Below are 22,701 nucleotides of genomic sequence, written 5' to 3'. Positions count from 1 at the left end.
ATTTACAGTAGGAGATGGGCTTCTATCATCTTCAATCATTCTATATGGGCTTCGATCTAAAAGGTAGCTAGCAAATGTGAAACGGATTAAAATGACAAGAGTTGACAGCTGTATGAGTTCACCATTTACACAACATATGCTGCAACCTTTCGTAATTTTAATAGTTTGTTTCATATTGGCTGGCTTCCAACAATAGCTGAATTTGCAAAGCTAGCGAGCACCAATTCAGTTTCAGTGGTGTTTGCTATAATCTTTGCTACCCGGGTTCAATAAAAGGTGAAATTAAATAAATAAAAGTTCCCTTGCGACAATTTAGCTTTTGCAACGAGACCATTAAATATATTTAAGACAATGGTAGATGAGAGTGTAGTTCTGTTCAGTTTGGACTTCAGTTTATCGCTAACCTTATCACAGGGACTTTGAAGCACTAACTTACATCAACTGCATGCTGATTCCATCTTTGACGACGCCACATAAATGGAATAGGTACTAGCTAGCTTAATAGTTAATATTTGCGCGCTAGCTCTACATATTCAGCTAGTGTGTGTGTGCGCGATTGACTGGATGAACCTCACGGCAGTTACGTAGCAAGCTAAGGAACTGGCAGTGGATCAAACCATTGTGAGGCAAAGGGCGGGGGGTCGCAATCATTTGAAACTTAAAAACGCGCTATTAAGTGTCTATAATCAGCACAATTGCTTTCATTGCGTATTATTAATATTATTTAAATGACATAGTTATGTTTCAGTGATATATTGGGGGGGACAAATCATATTTTTCCCAGGATGGGGGGGTCGTGTCCCCCCCGTCCCCCCCGGGATTTCCGCCCCTGGTCTGTGTGTAATAGTAAGGGGGAAGAGAGAGGGAGGGGATAGAGAGAGAGAGAAGCAGAGGGTGGTAGTGGTATGGGTTATAAGACAGGGATGTGTCTGTGTGTAATAGTAAGGGGGAAGAGAGAGGGGGGATAGAGAGAGAGAGGCAGAGGGTGGTAGTGGTATGGGTTATAAGACAGGGATGTGTCTGTGTGTAATAGTAAGGGGGAAGAGAGAGGGAGGGGATAGAGAGAGAGAGATAGTATCAAGTGTTGATGTCACATGCACAACAAGTACAGTGAAATGTCTTTCTATCAAATGATGATGGACAGGAGGGGGAGGGGTGGGGGGTGGGGATCTATGACAGACCTTTCTCTCTGCATCTCATAGAGCTCTCTGTGTGTGTGTGTGTGTGTGTGTGTGTGTGTGTGTGTGTGTGTGTGTGTGTGTGTGTGTGTGTGTGTGTGTGTGTGTGTGTGTGTGGTGTGTGTGTGTGGAATGCTTCTGCCAGTCCCAGTGACACACAGACAGAAGGCTATTATAATGTGTCTCTTATGTCACTGCTGCTCCTGAGGGAGAACAGTGTGCTGGCATGTCAGTCAGTCAGTCAGTCAGACAGTCAGTCAGTCAGTCAGTCAGACAGTCAGTCAGACAGTCAGTCAGACAAACAGTCAGTCAGACAGTCAGTCAGTCAGTCAGACAGTCAGTCAGTCAGTCAGACAGTCAGTCAGACAAACAGTCAGTCAGACAGTCAGTCAGTCAGACAGTCAGTCAGTCAGACAGTCAGTCAGACAGTCAGTCAGACAGTCAGTCGGGCGACACACTACGGACATGCCTGGCGGTCGGAGTCGGTTGGACACACAGACAGAGCCATGCGTGACCAGTGTACAGTGTATGCCAGCACACACCCAGTACGCTGTCTGGGTTTGGGAAAGGGAGAGAGATTGGAAGATTAGAAGAGGCGGTTGGTTGGACACACGGACAGAGAGAGAGAGAGTCATGCCTGACCAGAACACATGGCGTTGCTGGCCACAGCGCTCAGAGAAGCAGGAGAACATGTCTTCTAGAACCTCACAGAAAGATTCTAGAACCTCACAGAAAGACTCTAGAACCTCACAGAAAAACAGCAGAGCCTCACCAGAAAACATCGGGACAGCAGAGGGACTGCTCTTCTGTCTTCTATGTTCCACATACAGAGAAGGACCCTGCTGGTTGAGATTCCTGCTATGCTGCTTCAGACAGAGCTGAGACCCACTCTATAGAGGAGACAGAGCTGAGACCCAGTCTATAGAGGAGACAGAGCTGAGACCCAGTCTATAGAAGAGACAGAGCTGAGACCCAGTCTATAGAAGAGACAGAGCTGAGACCCAGTCTATAGAAGAGACAGAGCTGAGACCCAGTCTATAGAAGAGACAGAGCTGAGACCCAGTCTATAGAAGAGACAGAGCTGAGACCCAGTCTATAGAAGAGACAGAGCTGAGACCCAGTCTATAGAGGAGACAGAGCTGAGACCCAGTCTATAGAAGAGACAGAGCTGAGACCCAGTCTATAGAAGAGACAGAGCTGAGACCCAGTCTATAGAGGAGACAGAGCTGAGACCCAGTCTATAGAGGAGACAGAGCTGAGACCCAGTCTATAGAAGAGACAGAGCTGAGACCCAGTCTATAGAGGAGACAGAGCTGAGACCCAGTCTATAGAGGAGAGACAGAGCTGAAACCCAGTCTATAGAAGAGACAGAGCTGAGACCCAGTCTATAGAGGAGACAGAGCTGAGACCCAGTCTATAGAAGAGACAGAGCTGAGACCCAGTCTATAGAGGAGACAGAGCTGAGACCCAGTCTATAGAGGAGAGACAGAGCTGAAACCCAGTCTATAGAGGAGAGACAGAGCTGAGACCCAGTCTATAGAGGAGACAGAGCTGAGACCCAGTCTATAGAGGAGACAGAGCTGAGACCCAGTCTATAGAAGAGAGGAGACAGTACAGTCTGTGTGACAGTTGGGAGGAAAGTTCATGGACGGGGTTCTGGAACATGTTTAGTTTTGGAACAGTGTGAGGACGATGCATTGTGATGAGGGAGAGAGGGAGAGAGAGAGAGAGGGAGAGAGAGAGGGAGAGAGAGAGGGAGGGAGACAGAGAGAGAGAGAGAGAGAGACAGCGTTAGAGAGAGAGAGGGAGCAGGCAGCTTGTTCAGCTGTGTGAGGGCTCGTAGGGTTAAACCCTGTGGAGGGTTGGCTGACGTGGCCTCAGCAGTCATGGGTTCTTCTCTCTCACACACACACACCGGGACTGGGGCCATGGACTCTCACACACACTTGCGGTGGCTGGTCTCTCATCACTTCTGTGGACAGGGAGAGGTTTTCTCCACATACCGTCCTCTCTGGGACCGGACCCATTCACCGCACACAGACCAGCACCGTACACACACACACGGTGCTCTACCTCAGGGTGGACGGCTGGCCGCTCCGCCACTCCAGCTACTCTATCTTCATCACCACCTTCACCATCATCATCATCTCTAAATTATGAGGATTCGTCAAGGTACTTGTTTTTAGTAATATGATGCTCTATTCTGTAGGAGTTGACAGATGGACAGACTCTAGGGTTATTTAGGAGGAGTTGACAGATAGACAGACTCTGGGGTTATTTAGGAGGAGTTGACAGATAGACAGACTCTGGGGTTATTTAGGAGGAGTTGACAGATAGACAGACTCTGGGGTTATTTAGGAGGAGTTGACAGATAGACAGACTGGGGTTATTTAGGAGGAGTTGACAGATAGACAGACTGGGGTTATTTAGGAGGAGTTGACAGATAGACAGACTCTGGGGTTATTTAGGAGGAGTTGGCAGATAGACAGACTCTGGGGTTATTTAGGAGGAGTTGACAGATAGACAGACTCTGGGGTTATTTAGGAGGAGTTGACAGATAGACAGACTGGGGTTATTTAGGAGGAGTTGACAGATAGACAGACTCTGGGGTTATTTAGGAGGAGTTGACAGATATACAGACTCTGGGGTTATTTAAGAGGAGTTGACAGATAGACAGACTGGGGTTATTTAGGAGGAGTTGACAGATAGACAGACTCTGGGGTTATTTAAGAGGAGTTGACAGATAGACAGACTCTGGGGTTATTTAGGAGGAGTTGACAGATAGACAGACTGGGGTTATTTAGGAGGAGTTGACAGATAGACAGACTGGGGTTATTTAGGAGGAGTTGACAGATAGACAGACTCTGGGGTTATTTAGGAGGAGTTGACAGATAGACAGACTGGGGTTATTTAAGAGGAGTTGACAGATAGACAGAATCTGGGGTTATTTAGGAGGAGTTGACAGATAGACAGACTCTGGGGTTATTTAGGAGGAGTTGACAGATAGACAGACTGGGGTTATTTAGGAGGAGTTGACAGATAGACAGACTCTGGGGTTATTTAGGAGGAGTTGACAGATAGACAGACTGGGGTTATTTAGGAGGAGTTGACAGATAGACAGACTCTGGGGTTATTTAGGAGGAGTTGACAGATATACAGACTCTGGGGTTATTTAAGAGGAGTTGACAGATAGACAGACTGGGGTTATTTAGGAGGAGTTGACAGATAGACAGACTCTGGGGTTATTTAGGAGGAGTTGACAGATAGACAGACTGGGGTTATTTAGGAGGAGTTGACAGATAGACAGAATCTGGGGTTATTTAGGAGGAGTTGACAGATAGACAGACTCTGGGGTTATTTAAGAGGAGTTGACAGATAGACAGACTCTGGGGTTATTTAGGAGGAGTTGACAGATAGACAGAATCTGGGGTTATTTAGGAGGAGTTGACAGATAGACAGACTGGGGTTATTTAGGAGGAGTTGACAGATAGACAGACTCGGGTTATTTAGGAGGAGTTGAACCATGGCTCAAATCCCAAATGGCACCCTATTCCCTACTTAGTGCACTACTTTTGACCAGAGTCCCATGAGCCCTGGTCAAAATGAGTGCACTATATAGAGAATAGGGTGCCAGTTGGGACTAAGACCATGTTAGCTGACAGCATAGTGCCTTCAGAGGAGTTTCTGTCTCTTCAGTTTGTTTGAGGAGGATTATGAGTTTGTTTTCTCTGCTAAACTTTTAGAAGCAACATTTTACTTCCCTAGGAGATATCTCTTTATTATTACTGAGAGTAAGCGCATTTAACTGTATCTCCCTCTCTCTCTCTTCCTCTCTCTCTGTCTCCCTCCGTCCCTGTCTCCCTCTCTTCCTCTCTCCCTGTCTCCCTCCGTCCCTGTCTCCCTCTCTTCCTCTCTCCCTGTCTCCCCCCGTCCCTGTCTCCCTCTCTTCCTCTCTCCCTCCGTCCCTGTCTCCCTCTCTTCCTCTCTCCCTGTCTCCCTCCGTCCCTGTCTCCCTCTCTTCCTCTCCCTCTCTCCCTGTCTCCATCTCTCCCTCACTTCCTCTCCCTCCCTCTCCCTCTCCTCTCTCCCCCTCTCCCTCTCTTACTCTCCCTTTCTCCCCATCTTACTCATCCTCTCTCCCTCGCTTCTTCTCCCTCCCTCTCCCTCTCTTACGCTCTCCTCTCTCCTCCCTCCTCCCTCCCACTCTTACGCTCTCCTCTCCCTGCTCTCCTTCTCTCCCTCTCTCCTTTTCTTCCTCTCTTCCTCTGTCCCTCTCTTCCTCTCTCCCTCTCATCCTCTCTCCCTCTCTTGCTCTCTCATCTCCCTCTTTTCCTCTCTCCTTCTCTCCTTCTCACCCTCTCTTCCTCTCTTCCTCTCTTATTCTCTCCCTCTCTTCCTCTCCCCTTCTCTCCCCCTCTCCCTCTCTTACTTCATCCTGTCTTCATTCTAACAATCTAGAAGTCTAACAATTGGAATGTGTCTGACTCTCCCTCTCCCCTCTCTCTCTGCAGTCCAGCTGTTGAAATCGTCAGAGCTGGGTCGCCACAGTCTACTATATGTGAAGGAGATAGGACATGGTTGGTTTGGCAAGGTGAGCTGCTCCCCGGATTATCTTCTTAACACATACTAACGACACAGAAACCACTCCTCCCAAAGTCTGTAGCTGGGTTCTGATTCGCTACCCTTGTTCCTGAAGTATGCACAAGCTCACTTCCCCTCATGGATGTACAGTAAAGGCATTGTTTAAGCATGGACCAGTTAGAGGGAGGTTTCACCATGTATTATACCAGTCCATTCCTGTAATGTTTAAGCATGGACCAGTTAGAGGGAGGTTTCACCATGTATTATACCAGTCCATTCCTGTAATGTTTAAGCATGGACCAGTTAGAGAGAGGTTTCACCATGTATTATACCAGTCCATTCCTGTAATGTTTAAGCATGGACCAGTTAGAGGGAGGTTTCACCATGTATTATACCAGTCCATTCCTGTAATGTTTAAGCATGGACCAGTTAGAGGGAGGTTTCACCATGTATTATACCAGTCCATTCCTGTAATGTTTAAGCATGGACCAGTTAGAGGGAGGTTTCACCATGTATTATACCAGTCCATTCCTGTAATGTTTAAGCATGGACCAGTTAGAGAGAGGTTTCACCATGTATTATACCAGTCCATTCCTGTAATGTTTAAGCATGGACCAGTTAGAGGGAGGTTTCACCATGTATTATACCAGTCAATTCCTGTATTGTTTAAGCATGGACCAGTCGATCTGGATAAAATCGTCTGCTAAATGACAAAAAATGACAATGTAAAATGTTCTGAGGGTGAGTGAGAGAATGAGTGTACACTTTAGGGAGAATAAGGGTAAAGATTGGGACAAGACGGCAGCCTGTGTCTTTCCTCATGTCCTCCCTCTTCCTGGTTTCCTCCATGTTACTGTCAACATCCCAAATGGCACCATATTCCCTATATAGTGCATTACTTTGGGCCATAGCCTTATGGGCCCTGGTCAAACGTAGTGCACTATATAGGGGATAGGGTGCCATTGGAGACACACTACTGTGTGCTGTGAGGTAGTGTGTGTGGAATGTGTATGTAATGTGGTGTTGATCGTATTAGGGCCACGAGCTGACCTACAGCCTTGTCTGTCTGAGAGCTGGGACTATCTACACGTCACACTGAATTCCATTCCATCTGCATTGCTTCCTGAGACAAAGCTTTTTAGTTAGTGCTGAACTGTACGTTTTGCTCTTCTCCCTGTCTCTCTCTGTCTCTCCCTGTCTCTTCCTGCCTCTCTCGCTCTGTCTCTCTCTCTGTATCTCTCTCTGTCTTTCTCTCTGTCTTTCTCTGTCTTTCTCTGTCTCCGTTGCCCCCTGTCTTTACCATGTTAACTACTGTAAATGTTTTGTGTGTGTGTGTGTGTGTGTGTCTGTCTGTGTCTCTGTTGGGTCCTGTTTTAGGCTATCTTGGGGCAGGTGAATGCAGGTCTCAGGTAGTGGTAAAGGAACTGATCTCTGTCTGTGTCTCTGTGGGTCCTGTATAGGTTCTCTTGGGGGAGGTGAATGCAGGTCTCAGCACCACCCAGGTGGTGGTCAAGGAGCTGAAGGCCAGTGCCAGTGTCCAGGACCAGATGCACTTCCTGGAAGAGGCACAGCCATACCGGTCAGAACCACAGCAATATGGATCTCATACCCTGTATACCCCACCCTTTGCATCCAGTACAATTAATTCATTCATTAATCAATCAATTGGTGAATGAATGAATGCCTATACATGGTTATCCTGCTACCTCTTTCCATGTGATCTGACTGTATGTTCACTATAAACTATGACTGTAAACATGACTGTTGAACTATGACCCATCTCCTCTCCCTCCCCGTTCCCCCAGTGCCCTCCAGAACCCAGCCCTCCTGCAGTGCCTGGCACAGTGCTCAGAGGTTACACCCTACCTACTGGTCATGGAGTTCTGTCCTCTGGTGAGAGAAACCTCCCCTGGCCCCCTAACCCCCTAAACCCTAACCCCTATCTCAGAGGTCACAACCACCTACTATATGGAGTTCTCTGGTGAGATGGATACTTGCTCCCCCTGTTGGTGGAATACAGTATTGTTACAGCAGGGACAATCTGCTTTCTACACTTTCCTCTGGGTTTGCAGAAGGGTCTGAGCTTCCACCATATTGATAACACCCTTACAGATCAGAGCTTCCACCATTTTGATAACACCCTTACAGATCAGAGCTTCCACCATTTTGATAACACCCTTACAGATCAGAGCTTCTACCATATTGATAACACCCTTACAGATCAGAACAACCACCATACTGCTAACACCTTACAGTGCAGAGTTTCCACCATATTGCTAACACCCTTACAGATCAGTTTCCACCATATTCCTAACACCTTACAGATCAGAGTTTCCACCATACTGCTAACAGACATAGAAGGGGAAGTGTCTTCCCTGTGGCTCAGTTGGTAGAGCATGGTGTTTGCAATGCCAGCATGGTGTGTGCAACGCCAGGGTTGTGGGTTCGATTCCCACGGGGGGCCAGTACAAAAAAATTAAAAATATGCATGAAATGAAATGTATGCATTCACTACTGTAAGTCGCTCTGGATAAGAGCGTCTCCTAAATGACTAAAATGTAAAAATGTAAAGTGAATGAGAGCAAGTTGTGATGGGTTATTATACAGACATACATTACAAACATAGGTTTGTGTGTCCCAAATGGCATCCTATATTCATATCTACTGCACTACTTTTGACCATATTCCCTATATAGTGCACTAGGGAAAATGGTGATATAGAGTGCCAAATCATTTTATGACATCACTTCCTGTCCTGGTCATCAGGGTGACCTGAAGAGTTACCTGCGCAGCTGTCGGGCGGCTGACTCCGTGACCCCTGATCCCCTGACCCTCCAGCGAATGGCGTGCGAGATCGCCTCGGGCCTGCTGCACCTGCACAAACACAACTTCATTCACAGGTGGGTTAGTGGACACCTTCACAAATACAACTTCATTCACAGGTGGGTTAGTGGACACCTTCACAAATACAACTTCATTCACAGGTGGGTTAGTGGACACCTTCACAAATACAACTTCATTCACAGGTGGGTTAGTGGACACCTTCACAAACACAACTTCATTCACAGGTGGGTTAGTGGACACCTGCACAAACACAACTTCATTCACAGGTGGGTTAGTGGACACCTGCACTAACACAACTTCATTCACAGGTGGATTAGTTGACACCTTCACAAATACAACTTAATTCACAGGTGGGTTAGTGAACACCTGCACAAACACAACTTCATTCACAGGTGGGTTAGTGGACACCTGCACTAACACAACTTCCTTATGAACTCGAGTCCAAATGAAAGTCCTAGAACATATCAATCATTCCATAGCAATATGTTTCTGATATGTTGTAGTGAAGAGTAACGATATATACACTATGAACGGTAGCATACATGTTGTAGTGAAGAACAACGATATATACACTGTATGAACGGTAGCATACATGTTGTAGTGAAGAGTAACGATATATACACTGTATGAACGGTAGCATACATGTTGTAGTGAAGAGTAACGATATATACACTGTATGAACGGTAGCATACATGTTGTAGTGAAGAGTAACGATATATACACTGTATGTACGGTAGCATACATGTTGTAGTGAAGAGCAACGATATATATACTGTATGAACGGTAGCATACATGTTGTAGTGAAGAGTAACGATATATACACTGTATGAACGGTAGCATACGTGTTGTAGTGAAGAACAACGATATATACACTGTATGAACGGTAGCATACATGTTGTAGTGAAGAGTAACGATATATACACTGTATGTACGGTAGCATACATGTTGTAGTGAAGAGCAACGATATATATACTGTATGAACGGTAGCATACATGTTGTAGTGAAGAACAACGATATATACACTGTATGAACGGTAGCATACATGTTGTAGTGAAGAACAACGATATATATACTGTATGAACGGTAGCATACATGTTGTAGTGAAGAGCAACGATATATATACTGTATGAACGGTAGCATACATGTTGTAGTGAAGAGTAACGATATATACACTGTATGAACGGTAGCATACATGTTGTAGTGAAGAGTAACGATATATACACTGTATGAACGGTAGCATACATGTTGTAGTGAAGAGTAACGATATATACACTGTATGAACGGTAGCATACATGTTGTAGTGAAGAGTAACGATATATACACTGTATGAACGGTAGCATACATGTTGTAGTGAAGAACAACGATATATACACTGTATGAACGGTAGCATACATGTTGTAGTGAAGAGTAACGATATATACACTGTATGAACGGTAGCATACATGTTGTAGTGAAGAGTAACGATATATACACTGTATGAACGGTAGCATACATGTTGTAGTGAAGAACAACGATATATACACTGTATGAACGGTAGCATACATGTTGTAGTGAAGAACAACGATATATACACTGTATGAACGGTAGCATACATGTTGTAGTGACATAAAACAGATAGAGGGAACTGAATCAGGATGATCTGGAGGATGTTGAAGGATCTGGTCTCACTCTGACACATACCACCCTAGATACAACTGGGACTGTGCAGGACTGTCTCCAAATGAACATGATATTGAGGATATTATATACATCACAATTTAAATAAATGTTAAATAAAAATATGGAAATATGTAAGGATATGACTGAAGCTGTGTTGCTCTGGAGCTCCCCCTGTTGGTCTGTCCCGGTAACAACATCCTGGTGCTGCCTGAGTGACTCTCACCAACTCCAGCATCAGTGATTTTGTTGCCGGGGGGAACCCTTCTCTCCTTGTTACCATGGTAGCAGCCAATCGATGTGCTGAGGAGCTGATGATAGGTAGAGTTAAGATCAACAAAATCTTGCTGCCTGTGTAGTAGTCAGAAATAGCTACAGAGAAAAATGAGAAATCCACGTAGCTACAGTACTTGTGCAGTCATACCAGTAAATTACACCCGTACTTTATGCTATTGAGCGGTAAATGTTGTGAAGCATCATGTTTTCCTGTGGTACAATACATTCAATAACAATGATTGAATGGAATTGGTTTCTTGTGATACGATGTTATTGCAGTCAGAGTAGTATTACATATGGTTTAGTCTGGTCTGGTGAATGAGTGGCAGGTAGCCTAGTGGTTAAGACCGTTGGGCCAGTAACTGAAAGGTCGCTGGTTCAAATCCCTGAGCAGACTAGGTGAAAAATCTGTCGATGTGCCCTTGAGCAAGGTACCTAACCCTAAGTGCTGCTGTAAGTCTCTCTGGATAACAGCGTCTGCTAAATGACTATAATGTGATGAACTGTTCCTCCCTCTCCTCTTTACAGTGACCTGGCCTTAAGGAACTGCCTTCTGACCTCAGAGATGACAGTAAAGATAGGAGACTATGGCCTCTCACACAGCAGATACAAGGTGAGCCTACAGTTTTAACCAGTCTTGATGACTCTACAGTAATAAACCAGTCTTGATGAGTCTACAGTAATTAACCAGTCTTGGTGAGTCTACAGTAATTAACCAGTCTTGGTGAGTCTACAGTAATTAACCAGTCTTGATGAGTCTACAGTAATAAACCAGTCTTGGTGAATCTACAGTAATAAACCAGTCTTGGTTATATTGTATTTTATTGTGTATTTTTCTACATACTGAATAGGGGTGGGGCAGAAGAATAGTTTCCATTGTAACAGACAGACGATAAAGTAGTATTTCCATCAAATTATTCTGCTCTATTCTACTCTACTCTGTAGGATGACTACTTTGTGACTCCAGACCAGATCTGGGTGCCGCTGCGTTGGATCGCCCCAGAGCTCATAGACGAGGTGCATGGTAACCTACTAGTGGTGGACCAGACTAAGGACAGCAACGTCTGGTGAGCAGGGGGGAGGGGTCAGGGGTCAGGGTGTAGGTATGAATGGTGTCAGCACCATACACTATGGTTGACTCAGCCCCTACAGTGTTATTGTTAAGGTCAACGATACAGCTCTTCAACCAAACCTAGCCTGGTCCCAGATTTGACTTATGGTGTTATTGATACAACTCTTCAACCAAACCTAGCCTGGTCCCAGATTTGACTTATGGTGTTTTTGATACAACTCTTCAACCAAACCTAGCCTGGTCCCAGATCAGTTTGTGCTCTTTCCAACTCCATAGCTCATTGTCAATCCAGATGTGACATGACAATGAGTGACAAGGAGTTGTCATGACAGCACAAACACACTGGGACTAAATAAAGGCTAATCAAAACCTGCTACATCTAATCAAACCTCTATTGAATAGGGCTCGGTGTTTTCCCTGCCTAAGAGAAACTCTGGGATCTGGTGTCCAGAGTTTTTCCTAGTCAGGCCACATGGTCAACTATGAAGTTCCTCATCAGAAGACGTTACTTCATGGGTTAGTCTCTGTTCTAGGTCTCTGGGAGTGACTATCTGAAGACGTTACTTCATGGGTTAGTCTCTGTTCTAGGTCTCTGGGAGTGACTATCAGAAGACGTTACTTCATGGGTTTGTCTCTGTTCTAGGTCTCTGGGAGTGACTATCTGAAGACGTTACTTCATGGGTTTGTCTCTGTTCTAGGTCTCTGGGAGTGACTATCTGAAGACGTTACTTCATGGGTTTGTCTCTGTTCTAGGTCTCTGGGAGTGACTATCTGAAGACGTTACTTCATGGGTTTGTCTCTGTTCTAGGTCTCTGGGAGTGACTATCTGAAGACGTTACTTCATGGGTTTGTCTCTGTTCTAGGTCTCTGGGAGTGACTATCTGAAGACGTTACTTCATGGGTTTGTCTCTGTTCTAGGTCTCTGGGAGTGACTATCTGAAGACGTCACTTCATGGGTTAGTCTCTGTTCTAGGTCTCTGGGAGTGACTATCTGAAGACGTCACTTCATGGGTTTGTCTCTGTTCTAGGTCTCTGGGAGTGACTATCTGAAGACGTTACTTCATGGGTTTGTCTCTGTTCTAGGTCTCTGGGAGTGACTATCTGAAGACGTCACTTCATGGGTTTGTCTCTGTTCTAGGTCTCTGGGAGTGACTATCTGGGAGTTGTTTGAGTTGGGGAACCAGCCGTACAGACACTACACTGACAGACAGGTCCTGACCTACGCTGTGAAGGAACAGCAGCTCAAACTAACCAGGCCCCGGCTCAAAGTACCCCTGGCTGAGCGCTGGTGAGTACACACACACACACACACACACACAGAGAAACACACACACACATGCACACATACACACACACACATGCACGAATGCACTAATGCGCTCGCACACACACTCGCACAAGTGTACAAACGCATGCACACTCGGGCGCCTATGCAGGATACGCCACAATCCTTTGGTCTGTAACCAATCATTAGTACTCCCTATCCTCATATCAACCAATCAATGCCTTTTATACTGGCGCACTAACCAACCATTAGTCTTCTTCTCCTGACATTACATTTACATTTAAGTCATTTAGCAGACGCTCTTATCCAGAGCGACTTACAAATTGGTGCATTCACCTTATGATATCCAGTGGAAGAACCACTTTACAATAGTGCATCTAAATCTTTTAGGGGGGGGGTTAGAAGGATTAATATATCCTATCCTAGGTATTCCTTAAAGAGGTGGGGTTTCAGGTGTCTCCGGAAGGTGGTGATTGACTCCGCTGTCCTGGCGTCGTGAGGGAGCTTGTTCCACCATTGGGGTGCCAGAGCAGCGAACAGTTTTGACTGGGCTGAGCGGGAACTGTGCTTCCTCAGAGGTAGGGAGGCGAGCAGGCCAGAGGTGGATGAACGCAGTGCCCTTGTTTGGGTGTAGGGCCTGATCAGAGCCTGAAGGTACGGAGGTGCCGTTCCCCTCACAGCTCCGTAGGCAAGCACCATGGTCTTGTAGCGGATGCGAGCTTCAACTAGAAGCCAGTGGAGAGAGCGGAGGAGCAGGGTGACGTGAGAGAACTTGGGAAGGTTGAACACCAGACGGGCTGCGGCGTTCTGGATGAGTTGTAGGGGTTTAATGGCACAGGCAGGGAGCCCAGCCAACAGCGAGTTGCAGTAATCCAGACGGGAGATGACAAGTGCCTGGATTAGGACCTGCGCCGCTTCCTGTGTGAGGCAGGGTCGTACTCTGCGAATGTTGTAGAGCATGAACCTACAGGATCGGGTCACCGCCTTGATGTTAGTGGAGAACGACAAGGTGTTGTCCAGGGTCACGCCAAGGTTCTTAGCACTCTGGGAGGAGGACACAATGGAGTTGTCAACCGTGATGGCGAGATCATGGAACGGGCAGTCCTTCCCCGGGAGGAAGAGCAGCTCCGTCTTGCCGAGGTTCAGCTTGAGATGGTGATCCGTCATCCACACTGATATGTCTGCCAGACATGCAGAGATGCGATTCGCCACCTGGTTATCAGAAGGGGGAAAGGAGAAAATTAATTGTGTGTCGTCTGCATAGGAATGATAGGAGAGACCATGTGAGGATATGACAGAGCCAAGTGACTTGGTGTATAGCGAGAATAGGAGAGGGCCTAGAACAGAGCCCTGGGGGACACCAGTGGTGAGAGCACGTGGTGCGGAGACAGATTCTCGCCACACCACCTGGTAGGAGCGACCTGTCAGGTAGGACGCAATCCAAGCGTGGGCCGCGCCGGAGATGCCCAACTCGGAGAGGTTGGAGAGGAGGATCTGATGGTTCACGGTATCAAAGGCAGCAGATAGGTCTAGAAGGATGAGAGCAGAGGAGAGAGAGTTAGCTTTAGCAGTGCGGAGAGCCTCCGTGACACAGAGAAGAGCAGTCTCAGTTGAATGACCAGTCTTGAAACCTGACTGATTTGGATCAAGAAGGTCATTCTGAGAGAGATAGCAGGAGAGCTGGCCAAGGACGGCACATTCAAGAGTTTTGGAGACATGGGTTGTAATCAATACCTCATTTACCTGGCTATGAGCCTCTCATTTTGTCAGGACCATATAATACATATTTCTGGCATCTCACACATACAGTACACAACACTTTTGTATTCATCCTTCTCTGGACGTCTGGCAAATAGTGTTCCTTTTATCAAGCATGTTACTCATTTAAAACAACCTGAGTATTTAATGCTGACACACACAGGCACACACCTTCCTATATGCTAACCAATCTTTCCAATCACAGTTTCTGTATCTGGCTTGTATATATCCTTGTCAGATTGTAAGACTAGCGGCCAGTAACAGCTGGACAAAGGACTTCCTCATCATATTGCTGTCTCCTAAATCAATTCCATGGTAGCTGCCTCATTTCAGTGTGATACAGCAATTTTTCATAATAAATGGACTAACCTCCAGAATTACAGAGTAACACTTTTTCATCCCTTCCCCAACCCTCTGCCCCCTCCCCCCTCCCTCCCTCCCTCCCTCTCGTCTGTCGCTCCCTCCCACTCTCCCTCTCTCACTCCCTCCCTCTCGCTGTCTGTCGCTCTCTCTGTCTGTCTGTCGCTCTCTCCCTCCCTCTGTCTGTCGCTCCCTCCCTCCCTCTGTCCCTCCCTCCCTCCCTCCCTATGTCTGTCGCTCCCTCCCCCCTCTTTCCTTCCCTCCCTCCCTCCCTCCCTCCCTCCCTCCCTATGTCTGTCGCTCCCTCCCCCCTCTTTCCTTCCCTCCCTCCCTCCCTCCCTCCCTCTCTGTCGCTCCCTCCTCCCTCCCACTCTCCCTCCCTCCGTCGCTCCCTCCCTCCCTCCCTCCCTATGTCTGTCGCTCCCTCCCCCCTCTTTCCTTCCCTCCCTCCCTCCCTCCCTCTCTGTCGCTCCCTCCCCCCTCTTTCCTTCCCTCCCTCCCTCCCTCCCTCTCTGTCGCTCCCTCCCCCCTCTTTCCTTCCCTCCCTCCCTCCCTCCCTCCCTCTCTGTCGCTCCCTCCTCCCTCCCACTCTCCCTCCCTCCCTCCCTCCCTCTCTGTCGCTCCCTCCTCCCTCCCACTCTCCCTCCCTCCGTCGCTCCCTCCCACTCTCCCTCTCTCACTCCCTCTGTCCCTTCCTCCCTCTGCTGTTGCTCCCTCTGTCTATCTATCTCCCTCCCTCTGTCTGTCGCTCCCTCCGTCCGTCCGTCCCTCCCTCCCTCCCTCCCCCCCTCCTCCCTCCCTCTCTCCCTCCCACATCCCTCCCTCTCTCTGTTACACCCCCCCAGGTATGAAGTGATGCAGTTCTGCTGGCTGCAGCCAGAGCAAAGACCCAACAGTGAAGAGGTACACCTCCTCCTCACCTACCTGTGTGCCAAGGGGGCCAGTGCAGTCCAGGAGGACTTTGAACAGCGCTGGAACTCCCTGAGACCCAACCTGACTGGCAGCACCACCCACAGCCACACCGGCCCAGCCCCTCCACCACTAGCCCAGACCACTGTCGCTGCCCCAGCCCGACCACCTATCCCTGGGGACGTGGAGTTGGAGCCGGCCTCCACCTCCCGCAACTCCTTCCCCCTCCTCGAACACTTCTCCCAGGACAGCTTCCACTCCGACAGCGGTGACGACATCCTGACCGTGACAGAGACCAGCTATGGTGGGCTCAACTTTGAGTACAAGTGGGAGCAGGCGAGAGCCGAGCAGCCATACTGTTCCTCATCCACCAGCGGGCCTCTGGGCCAGGGCAACCCTCACTACCAGGACGTATACTACCCCGTCGGGAACACCTCCACCTCGGGCAGCTGTAAAGGGGATGGAAGGGGGGGAGGGCTCGCTCTGGGGGTCTCCCCATCCTACTACGAGTCCGACCACTCCGGGTCGGGGTCAGGGTCGGGGGTAGGGGTGGTGCCAGTGTTGAGCGCTCACAGCCCTTCGGTCGGCAGTGAGTACTACATCCGTATTGAGGAGCCGGTGGTGTGTAATATCAACCTGGATGATAGTGTGGTTGACTACAGCCCCGGGTTGGAGGCTGAGGATGGCAGCCTCTCCTCAGGGAGCAGAACCCCACAGCCCCAGTCCCAGTCCCAGCCCAGTGCCTACTGGTCAGCAGCAGCAGGCGACAGCAGTGGGGGTAAACACAGTTCCTATGACAATAGCCCTGCCGTGTCCCTGACCATGGAGCCTCTCCTGAGACAGACAGCCAGCACAGCCAGTCCCGTGGAGCTGGGGCGGTCCCACCAGTACTTCTCACCCAATCAGAGACAGGCTTTCTACTGTGAACAGTCGCCCATTCGAGAGACATGTTGCCAATCACCAGAGGACACGCCCATAATATCCCAGCTGAACCTGCATCATCCAATGGGGAGGCTGGAAACCCCTCTGGGGTCCTCCCACTCCCAGTGCCTGAGTAGCCCTAGTCTGGGACACTGTGACCCCTACCTGGAGGCTAGCCAAGGCTTCACCACCACAGCCAGGAGGACGGTTAGTGAAGGCTACTATGACATGATGGCTCCCCTCAGAAAGACTCTACCCATGGCTAACCATATTAGCATCGACGTGGAGACAGGGGACGGGGGACTTTTGGTGGGGGGCAGGAGGAGAGGAGAAAGTGACAATGGGGACATCGACGATGGTGATCTCTTCTCTGAGAGAGAAGCCACCAACTGGACCTCCAACCACTCGGCCAATAACAACAGCATGACTTTTGACCTTAGGCAGACGGGCCAATCACAGGACAGCTATCTGGATCTCCATTACAACAACACCTCGACACACTCCTCTACTGTAACAGGCTCGTGTAACAGTAGCAACATGTGCCAGCAGCACAGCTCCAGAGCCTTCAGCTATATGGAGGCCACAGGGAGAGAGAGCGCTGTCTGCTCTTCCTCTAGCAGACCCAGTGAGGGCAGTAGTGCTACTACATATAGTCACCTGTGTCACGGAGCTAGAGATAAACCTGTGTGTCTCTCAGACCACTCTACTCTAGATCATCTAAGAGGTGTTGCTGTTGACTCTCTCTCCAGCTCTTCTGTTGCTGTCAAGTGTGTTAACCTGAAAGGTGGTGTAAAGGACAGCGTCCCCACCACCAAAACTACAACTACGGTGTCTGTAGAGGGACACAGTAAAACCCCATCTCTGATTACAGGAGAGAGGCAATTCTCCCATCCCAAGATGATCCCAGAACCAGGCTATATCCAATCCCCGTCCACATACATGGAGCTTGACACTGGCACAGGCCTCAGCACTAAGGCAGCCCTGACAGAGAAACAGGGGGTTAATGTTTGGGAGATACCTTCACATGTTAAAGACATTAGAGGTCCAGCGGAGGTGATTTCTGGTGGTGTGGGGGAGAGGAGGCTGGGGATGGGGTTGGCCCACCCTGAAGGGGTACTGCTGGAGCCGGTCGGGTCCTTGTTTGAGGCTAGCAGAGGGCTGGACAGTGGGTTGGAGATGGCCGGTCATTCCAGCATCAGCCTAGTGGACATCAGCAACTGTAGCTACGACGATGAGGACGATGACATAACAGATATCACTTCTGGAATCTTGGCCGACTACTCCCTGGACTATGCTGACGAGGTCGGAGACGATCTAAGCCCCGCCCACCACCCCCACGGACGCTCCCTGCAGAACCCAGTGGGAACCCCCGACTCCGTGGACACCCTGAACATGCTGTCGCTGTCATTGTCGGTTACCACCACCAGCCCCTGTGAGGCCTTCAGCCTTGATGATGTCTTTCTCCATCCTTCCTCCTCCCTCTCCTCCTCTTTCACCTCATCTCTCCTCCCCAAATCCCTGGACAGTGGCTACGACACAGAGAACAATGAAAGCCCAGAGTTCATCCTAAAGGAGGGAGGTGGGAATGGGGAGTTCCTATTGGACTGCGAAGGAAACCACCAACAACATCCAGTCCTCGGTGGGAGCCACCCAGTCCGCGGTGGGGTTAGCCTGGGGCCGAGGTCGGACCAGATGGTCCTTCAGCAGGTGGACCTGGGTGATGGGGTTGGGGTCTCTCTGTGTACCTCTTCCTCCTCTGGCAGCACTGAGCTGCAGCTAAAGGGACTAAGTGACAAGAATCCGTTCATGGACTCTGCCTACTTCTCTGACTACGACGCGGAGAACGAGAGGAGTCCCCAGGATGAAGGGAGTAACTTCTTCACCAGTCCAGGAGATAAGAAGGACTTTGTGGGGCACACAGCCTCGAAACAGAGGATAAGGTCGGCGAGGAGAGATGAACTCCAACCACAGACGGAGAGAGAGGACGGTTACCGTGACCTGACAGACCTGACAGGAAACACAAACGGAGTGGTGGTGTTTGACACTACCACAGGTTCTTCTCCCTCCTCGGCCCCCGGCCCGCGCCTCTCCATGCTGGCCCCCTTCCCCCCTCAGATGGGGGGCTGTCTGGCCAAAGAGTCCGCCCCTGACGATGCTGTAGGCCTGGAGTCTGAGCACAGCGGCGAGGAGCCGGCATCTGGGTGCAGCTCCACCATGGTGTCTGAGGGTTCCTCCACGGTGCAGGAGGCTTCAGCCAGACACCCCGACCAGGATAACCATCACAGGGCCTCAGAGGATGACTACTCCCCCATCCAGTCCCTGGGCTCCGACTCTACCATAGACTACAGAGAGGAGGTGATGAAAGAGAAGGAGGAGGACGGCGAGGGAGAGCAGGGATCTACTGAGGAGGACATGCCAGAGTTTAATCAGGTCGACGAGGATGGAGAGAATGGAGAGAGAGGAGGAGAAGAGGAGGAGTATGAGGAGTTAGAGGAGGAGAACGAAGAGGAGGAGAAGGCGGGCTACAGCAGACACCAGAACGGTCCTGTTGGCCTCCTCACCTCCTCTCCGTCGCTCCTCTCCTGCTCCCCCTCCCTCCAGGAGCTGTGTCGGGAGGTGGAGAGGCGAGCTCCTCTAACAGAGGGGGAGGAGTCAGATGACAGTGAGTCAGAGGAGGAGCTGCGGAGCTACAACCTGCAGGAGGAGCTGAGCGAGGAGGACAGTGAGGGGGAGGTTGGTTATATATTGGTTATATTCACGTTCCCCATTTTCCTACATGATTTTAATCTATTTTAAACCTGAGATCCACAATAGGAGCAGCAGCTCCACTGGTCGCCCCAGGCACATTTCTTATCGTTTTAGTTCAGAGGAAATGAGCATCCACGTCGTGGTAAAACAGAATGGTAGTATATACTCTGCTGTTCTATCTGGCATGTAATGATGTGCAATGATGTCAGAGAGGTGTCAGAGATGTCAGAGTTTGTAGTATCACAAACCGGCCACAGGAGTCTGGTGTCACCTTAATTTGGGAGGACAGGCTCGTGGTAATGGCTGGAGCGAAATAAGTGGAATAGTATCAAATACATCAAACACATGATTCCATGTGTTTGGTGCCATTCCATTAGCTCCGTTTCAGACATTATTATGAGCCGTTCTCCCCTCAGCAGCCTCCTATGAAACGGAGGTGGCCATTTCGCCGCTGTAGATTGGAGCTTTAATCATGTAAAGCAGTGTTTCCCAAACCTGAGGAACATTATGTGTTTCTGGCCAAGTACTAACACAGTTAATTCAACTAATCAACTCATCATGAAGAGTGGAATCAGGTGTGTTATAGGGTTAAAAACTACAATGTACTCTACTTTGGGTCCCCAGGACCAGGATTAAGACACACTGATGTGAAGTGTGTTGTGTCTCACTTGACTTGACTAGGTGATGGGGGTGCCGGTGGTGGTGAGCGATAGTAGTGGGGCCAGAAACCTCCGCAGCCTCCTCAAGATGCCTACACTCCTCACACAGTCCTTCTGTGACGAGCTGGACAGGAAGAAGAAAGCCGTGTCCTTCTTTGATGACGTCACCGTCTTCCTGTTCGACCAGGTCAGTCACTCTGCAAGCATAGTGACATCACTATGGTCAATCAATGACAATACTTCATTCTGGATGAAAAAGGCACCACGCATTATAGAGCATTCATAGTCTTTATAACCGCTGCATAGATGCATCACAAATCATTTACAAGCAGTCACACAACATAAAAGTGGTGTTTAAAGTTGGGCCAGTTGAATTATTGTTTTCTGGACTAGTAGATATATTTGAGACTTTCTAACTGATTTCTCTTTCACCTCCAGGAGAGCCCCACAGGAGAGCTGGCTGACTTCACGTTTCCCCCAGGAGCGGAGTCCAGTGGCCAGGCCTCGGGCGGGGAGAACCCCCAACCGGACCTCCAGCCCCACTCCACCATGGGCCACCACTACCACCCCACCATGGGCCACCACCTCCACCCCCCGGACAGGGCACCACACGCCTCAGAGGACTCTGATGGCAACATGTCAGAAGAAGGTAAGAGTGAAAAATACTTTCAGTTACAAGAACAGTTAGAGACCAAGAAGGTTAAGAATGGATCCCTGAGGGATGCAAGAACAATAAGAGACCAAAAGGGGTTAAGAATGGATCCCTGATGAATACAACAACAGTAAGAGACCAACAGGGTTAAGAATGGATCCCTGAGGGATACAAGAACAATAAGAGACCAAGAGGGTTAAGAATGGATCCCTGAGGGATACAAGAACAGTAAGAGACCAAGAGGGTTAAGAATGGATCCCTGAGGGATACAAGAACAGTAAGAGACCAATAGGGTTAAGAATGGATCCCTGAGGGAATCCACAAGCTATAGTCAGGTATACTGTATCAGTTCTAAACCCCCTCTCCTCTGTGTGTGTTTGTGTGTGTGTGTGTGTATGCGCGCATATTCAGGTGGAGGGTTTGAGTGGGAGGATGACATCCCATTGATGACCAGCCCGTTGTCCAGCCCATCTACAGCTGAGCCACCGGTCTCCGATCCCATCCCGGTCCCTGCTGCCAAGCCTCCCGATGACAAGCCGGTAGCAGTAACAGCAGCATCACAGTTCTCCCGTTTCAGCGTGTCCCGCTCCCGCTTCTCCATCACACATGTCCCCAATCCAGACATGAACTCAGCTGGAGGTCAGTCCTGGTGAACACTCCCCTGGTACTGTAGTACTGTAGTAGTCACTAGTGTCCTGTTAAACACTCCCCTGGTACTGTAGTACTGTAGTAGTCACTAGTGTCCTGTTAAACACTCCCCTGGTACTGTAGTAGTCACTAGTGTCCTGTTAAACACCCCCCTGGTATTGTAGTACTGTAGTAGTCACTAGTGTCCTGTTAAACACTCCCCTGGTACTGTAGTACTGTAGTAGTCACTAGTGTCCTGTTAAACACTCCCCCGGTACTGTAGTACTGTAATAGTCACTAGTGTCCTGTTAAACACTCCCCTGGTACTGTAGTACTGTAGTAGTCACTAGTGTCCTGTTAAACACTCCCCTGGTACTGTAGTACTGTAGTAGTCACTAGTGTCCTGTTAAACACTCCCCTGGTACTGTAGTAGTCACTAGTGTCCTGTTAAACACTCCCCTGGTACTGTAGTAGTCACTAGTGTCCTGTTAAACACTCCCCTGGTACTGTAGTACTGTAGTAGTCACTAGTGTCCTGTTAAACACTCCCCTGGTACTGTAGTAGTCACTAGTGTTCTGTTAAACACTCCCCTGGTACTGTAGTACTGTAGTAGTCACTAGTGTCCTGTTAAACACTCCCCTGGTACTGTAGTACTGTAGTAGTCGCTATTGTCCTGTTAAACACTCCCCTGGTATTGTAGTACTGTAGTAGTCACTAGTGTCCTGTTAAACACTCCCCTGGTACTGTAGTACTGTAGTAGTCACTAGTGTCCTGTTAAACACTCCCCTGGTACTGTAGTAGTCACTAGTGTCCTGTTAAACACTCCCCTGGTACTGTAGTACTGTAGTAGTCGCTAGTGTCCTGTTAAACACTCCCCTGGTACTGTAGTAGTCACTAGTGTCCTGTTAAACACTCCCCTGGTACTGTAGTACTGTAGTAGTCACTAGTGTCCTGTTAAACACTCCCCTGGTACTGTAGTACTGTAGTAGTCACTAGTGTCCTGTTAAACACTCCCATGGTACTGTAGTACTGTAGTAGTCACTAGTGTCCTGTTAAACACACCCCTGGTACTGTAGTACTGTAGTAGTCACTAGTGTCCTGTTAAACACTCCCCTGGTACTGTAGTAGTCACTAGTGTCGTGTTAAACACTCCCCTGGTACTGTAGTACTGTAGT

The 22,701-nt window shown here is 48.8% G+C and overlaps 1 protein-coding gene across 2 annotated transcripts in view; it reads left to right on the top strand.

Moving 5' to 3' along the window:
• The window catches only part of LOC106594314 (serine/threonine-protein kinase LMTK1), a 75,743-nt gene that overhangs the window by 47,991 nt on the left and 5,051 nt on the right, over window positions 1–22,701 (top strand). Inside the window, exons 1-12 of one of the 2 annotated variants that reach the window (XM_082976064.1) lie at window positions 2,696–3,350; window positions 5,690–5,769; window positions 7,220–7,338; window positions 7,565–7,652; window positions 8,526–8,659; window positions 11,064–11,148; window positions 11,481–11,602; window positions 12,746–12,895; window positions 15,856–19,573; window positions 20,270–20,434; window positions 20,686–20,896; window positions 21,311–21,538. In XM_082976064.1, coding sequence (XP_082832190.1) covers window positions 3,335–3,350; window positions 5,690–5,769; window positions 7,220–7,338; window positions 7,565–7,652; window positions 8,526–8,659; window positions 11,064–11,148; window positions 11,481–11,602; window positions 12,746–12,895; window positions 15,856–19,573; window positions 20,270–20,434; window positions 20,686–20,896; window positions 21,311–21,538 — 5,116 coding nt within the window. In that variant the 5' untranslated portion in view covers window positions 2,696–3,334. Of the gene's footprint in view, window positions 1–2,695; window positions 3,351–5,689; window positions 5,770–7,219; window positions 7,339–7,564; window positions 7,653–8,525; window positions 8,660–11,063; window positions 11,149–11,480; window positions 11,603–12,745; window positions 12,896–15,855; window positions 19,574–20,269; window positions 20,435–20,685; window positions 20,897–21,310; window positions 21,539–22,701 lie in introns of those variants that run through there. The other variant, XM_082976063.1, reaches the window with a different exon arrangement.

The sequence above is a fragment of the Salmo salar genome, chromosome 06, assembly GCF_965601325.2.
Source record: "Salmo salar chromosome 06, fSalSal1, whole genome shotgun sequence".
Lineage (NCBI taxonomy): Eukaryota > Metazoa > Chordata > Actinopteri > Salmoniformes > Salmonidae > Salmo > Salmo salar.
The sequence above is the reverse complement of the archived record's forward strand: the minus strand, read 5'-3'. Positions and strand labels throughout refer to the sequence as shown.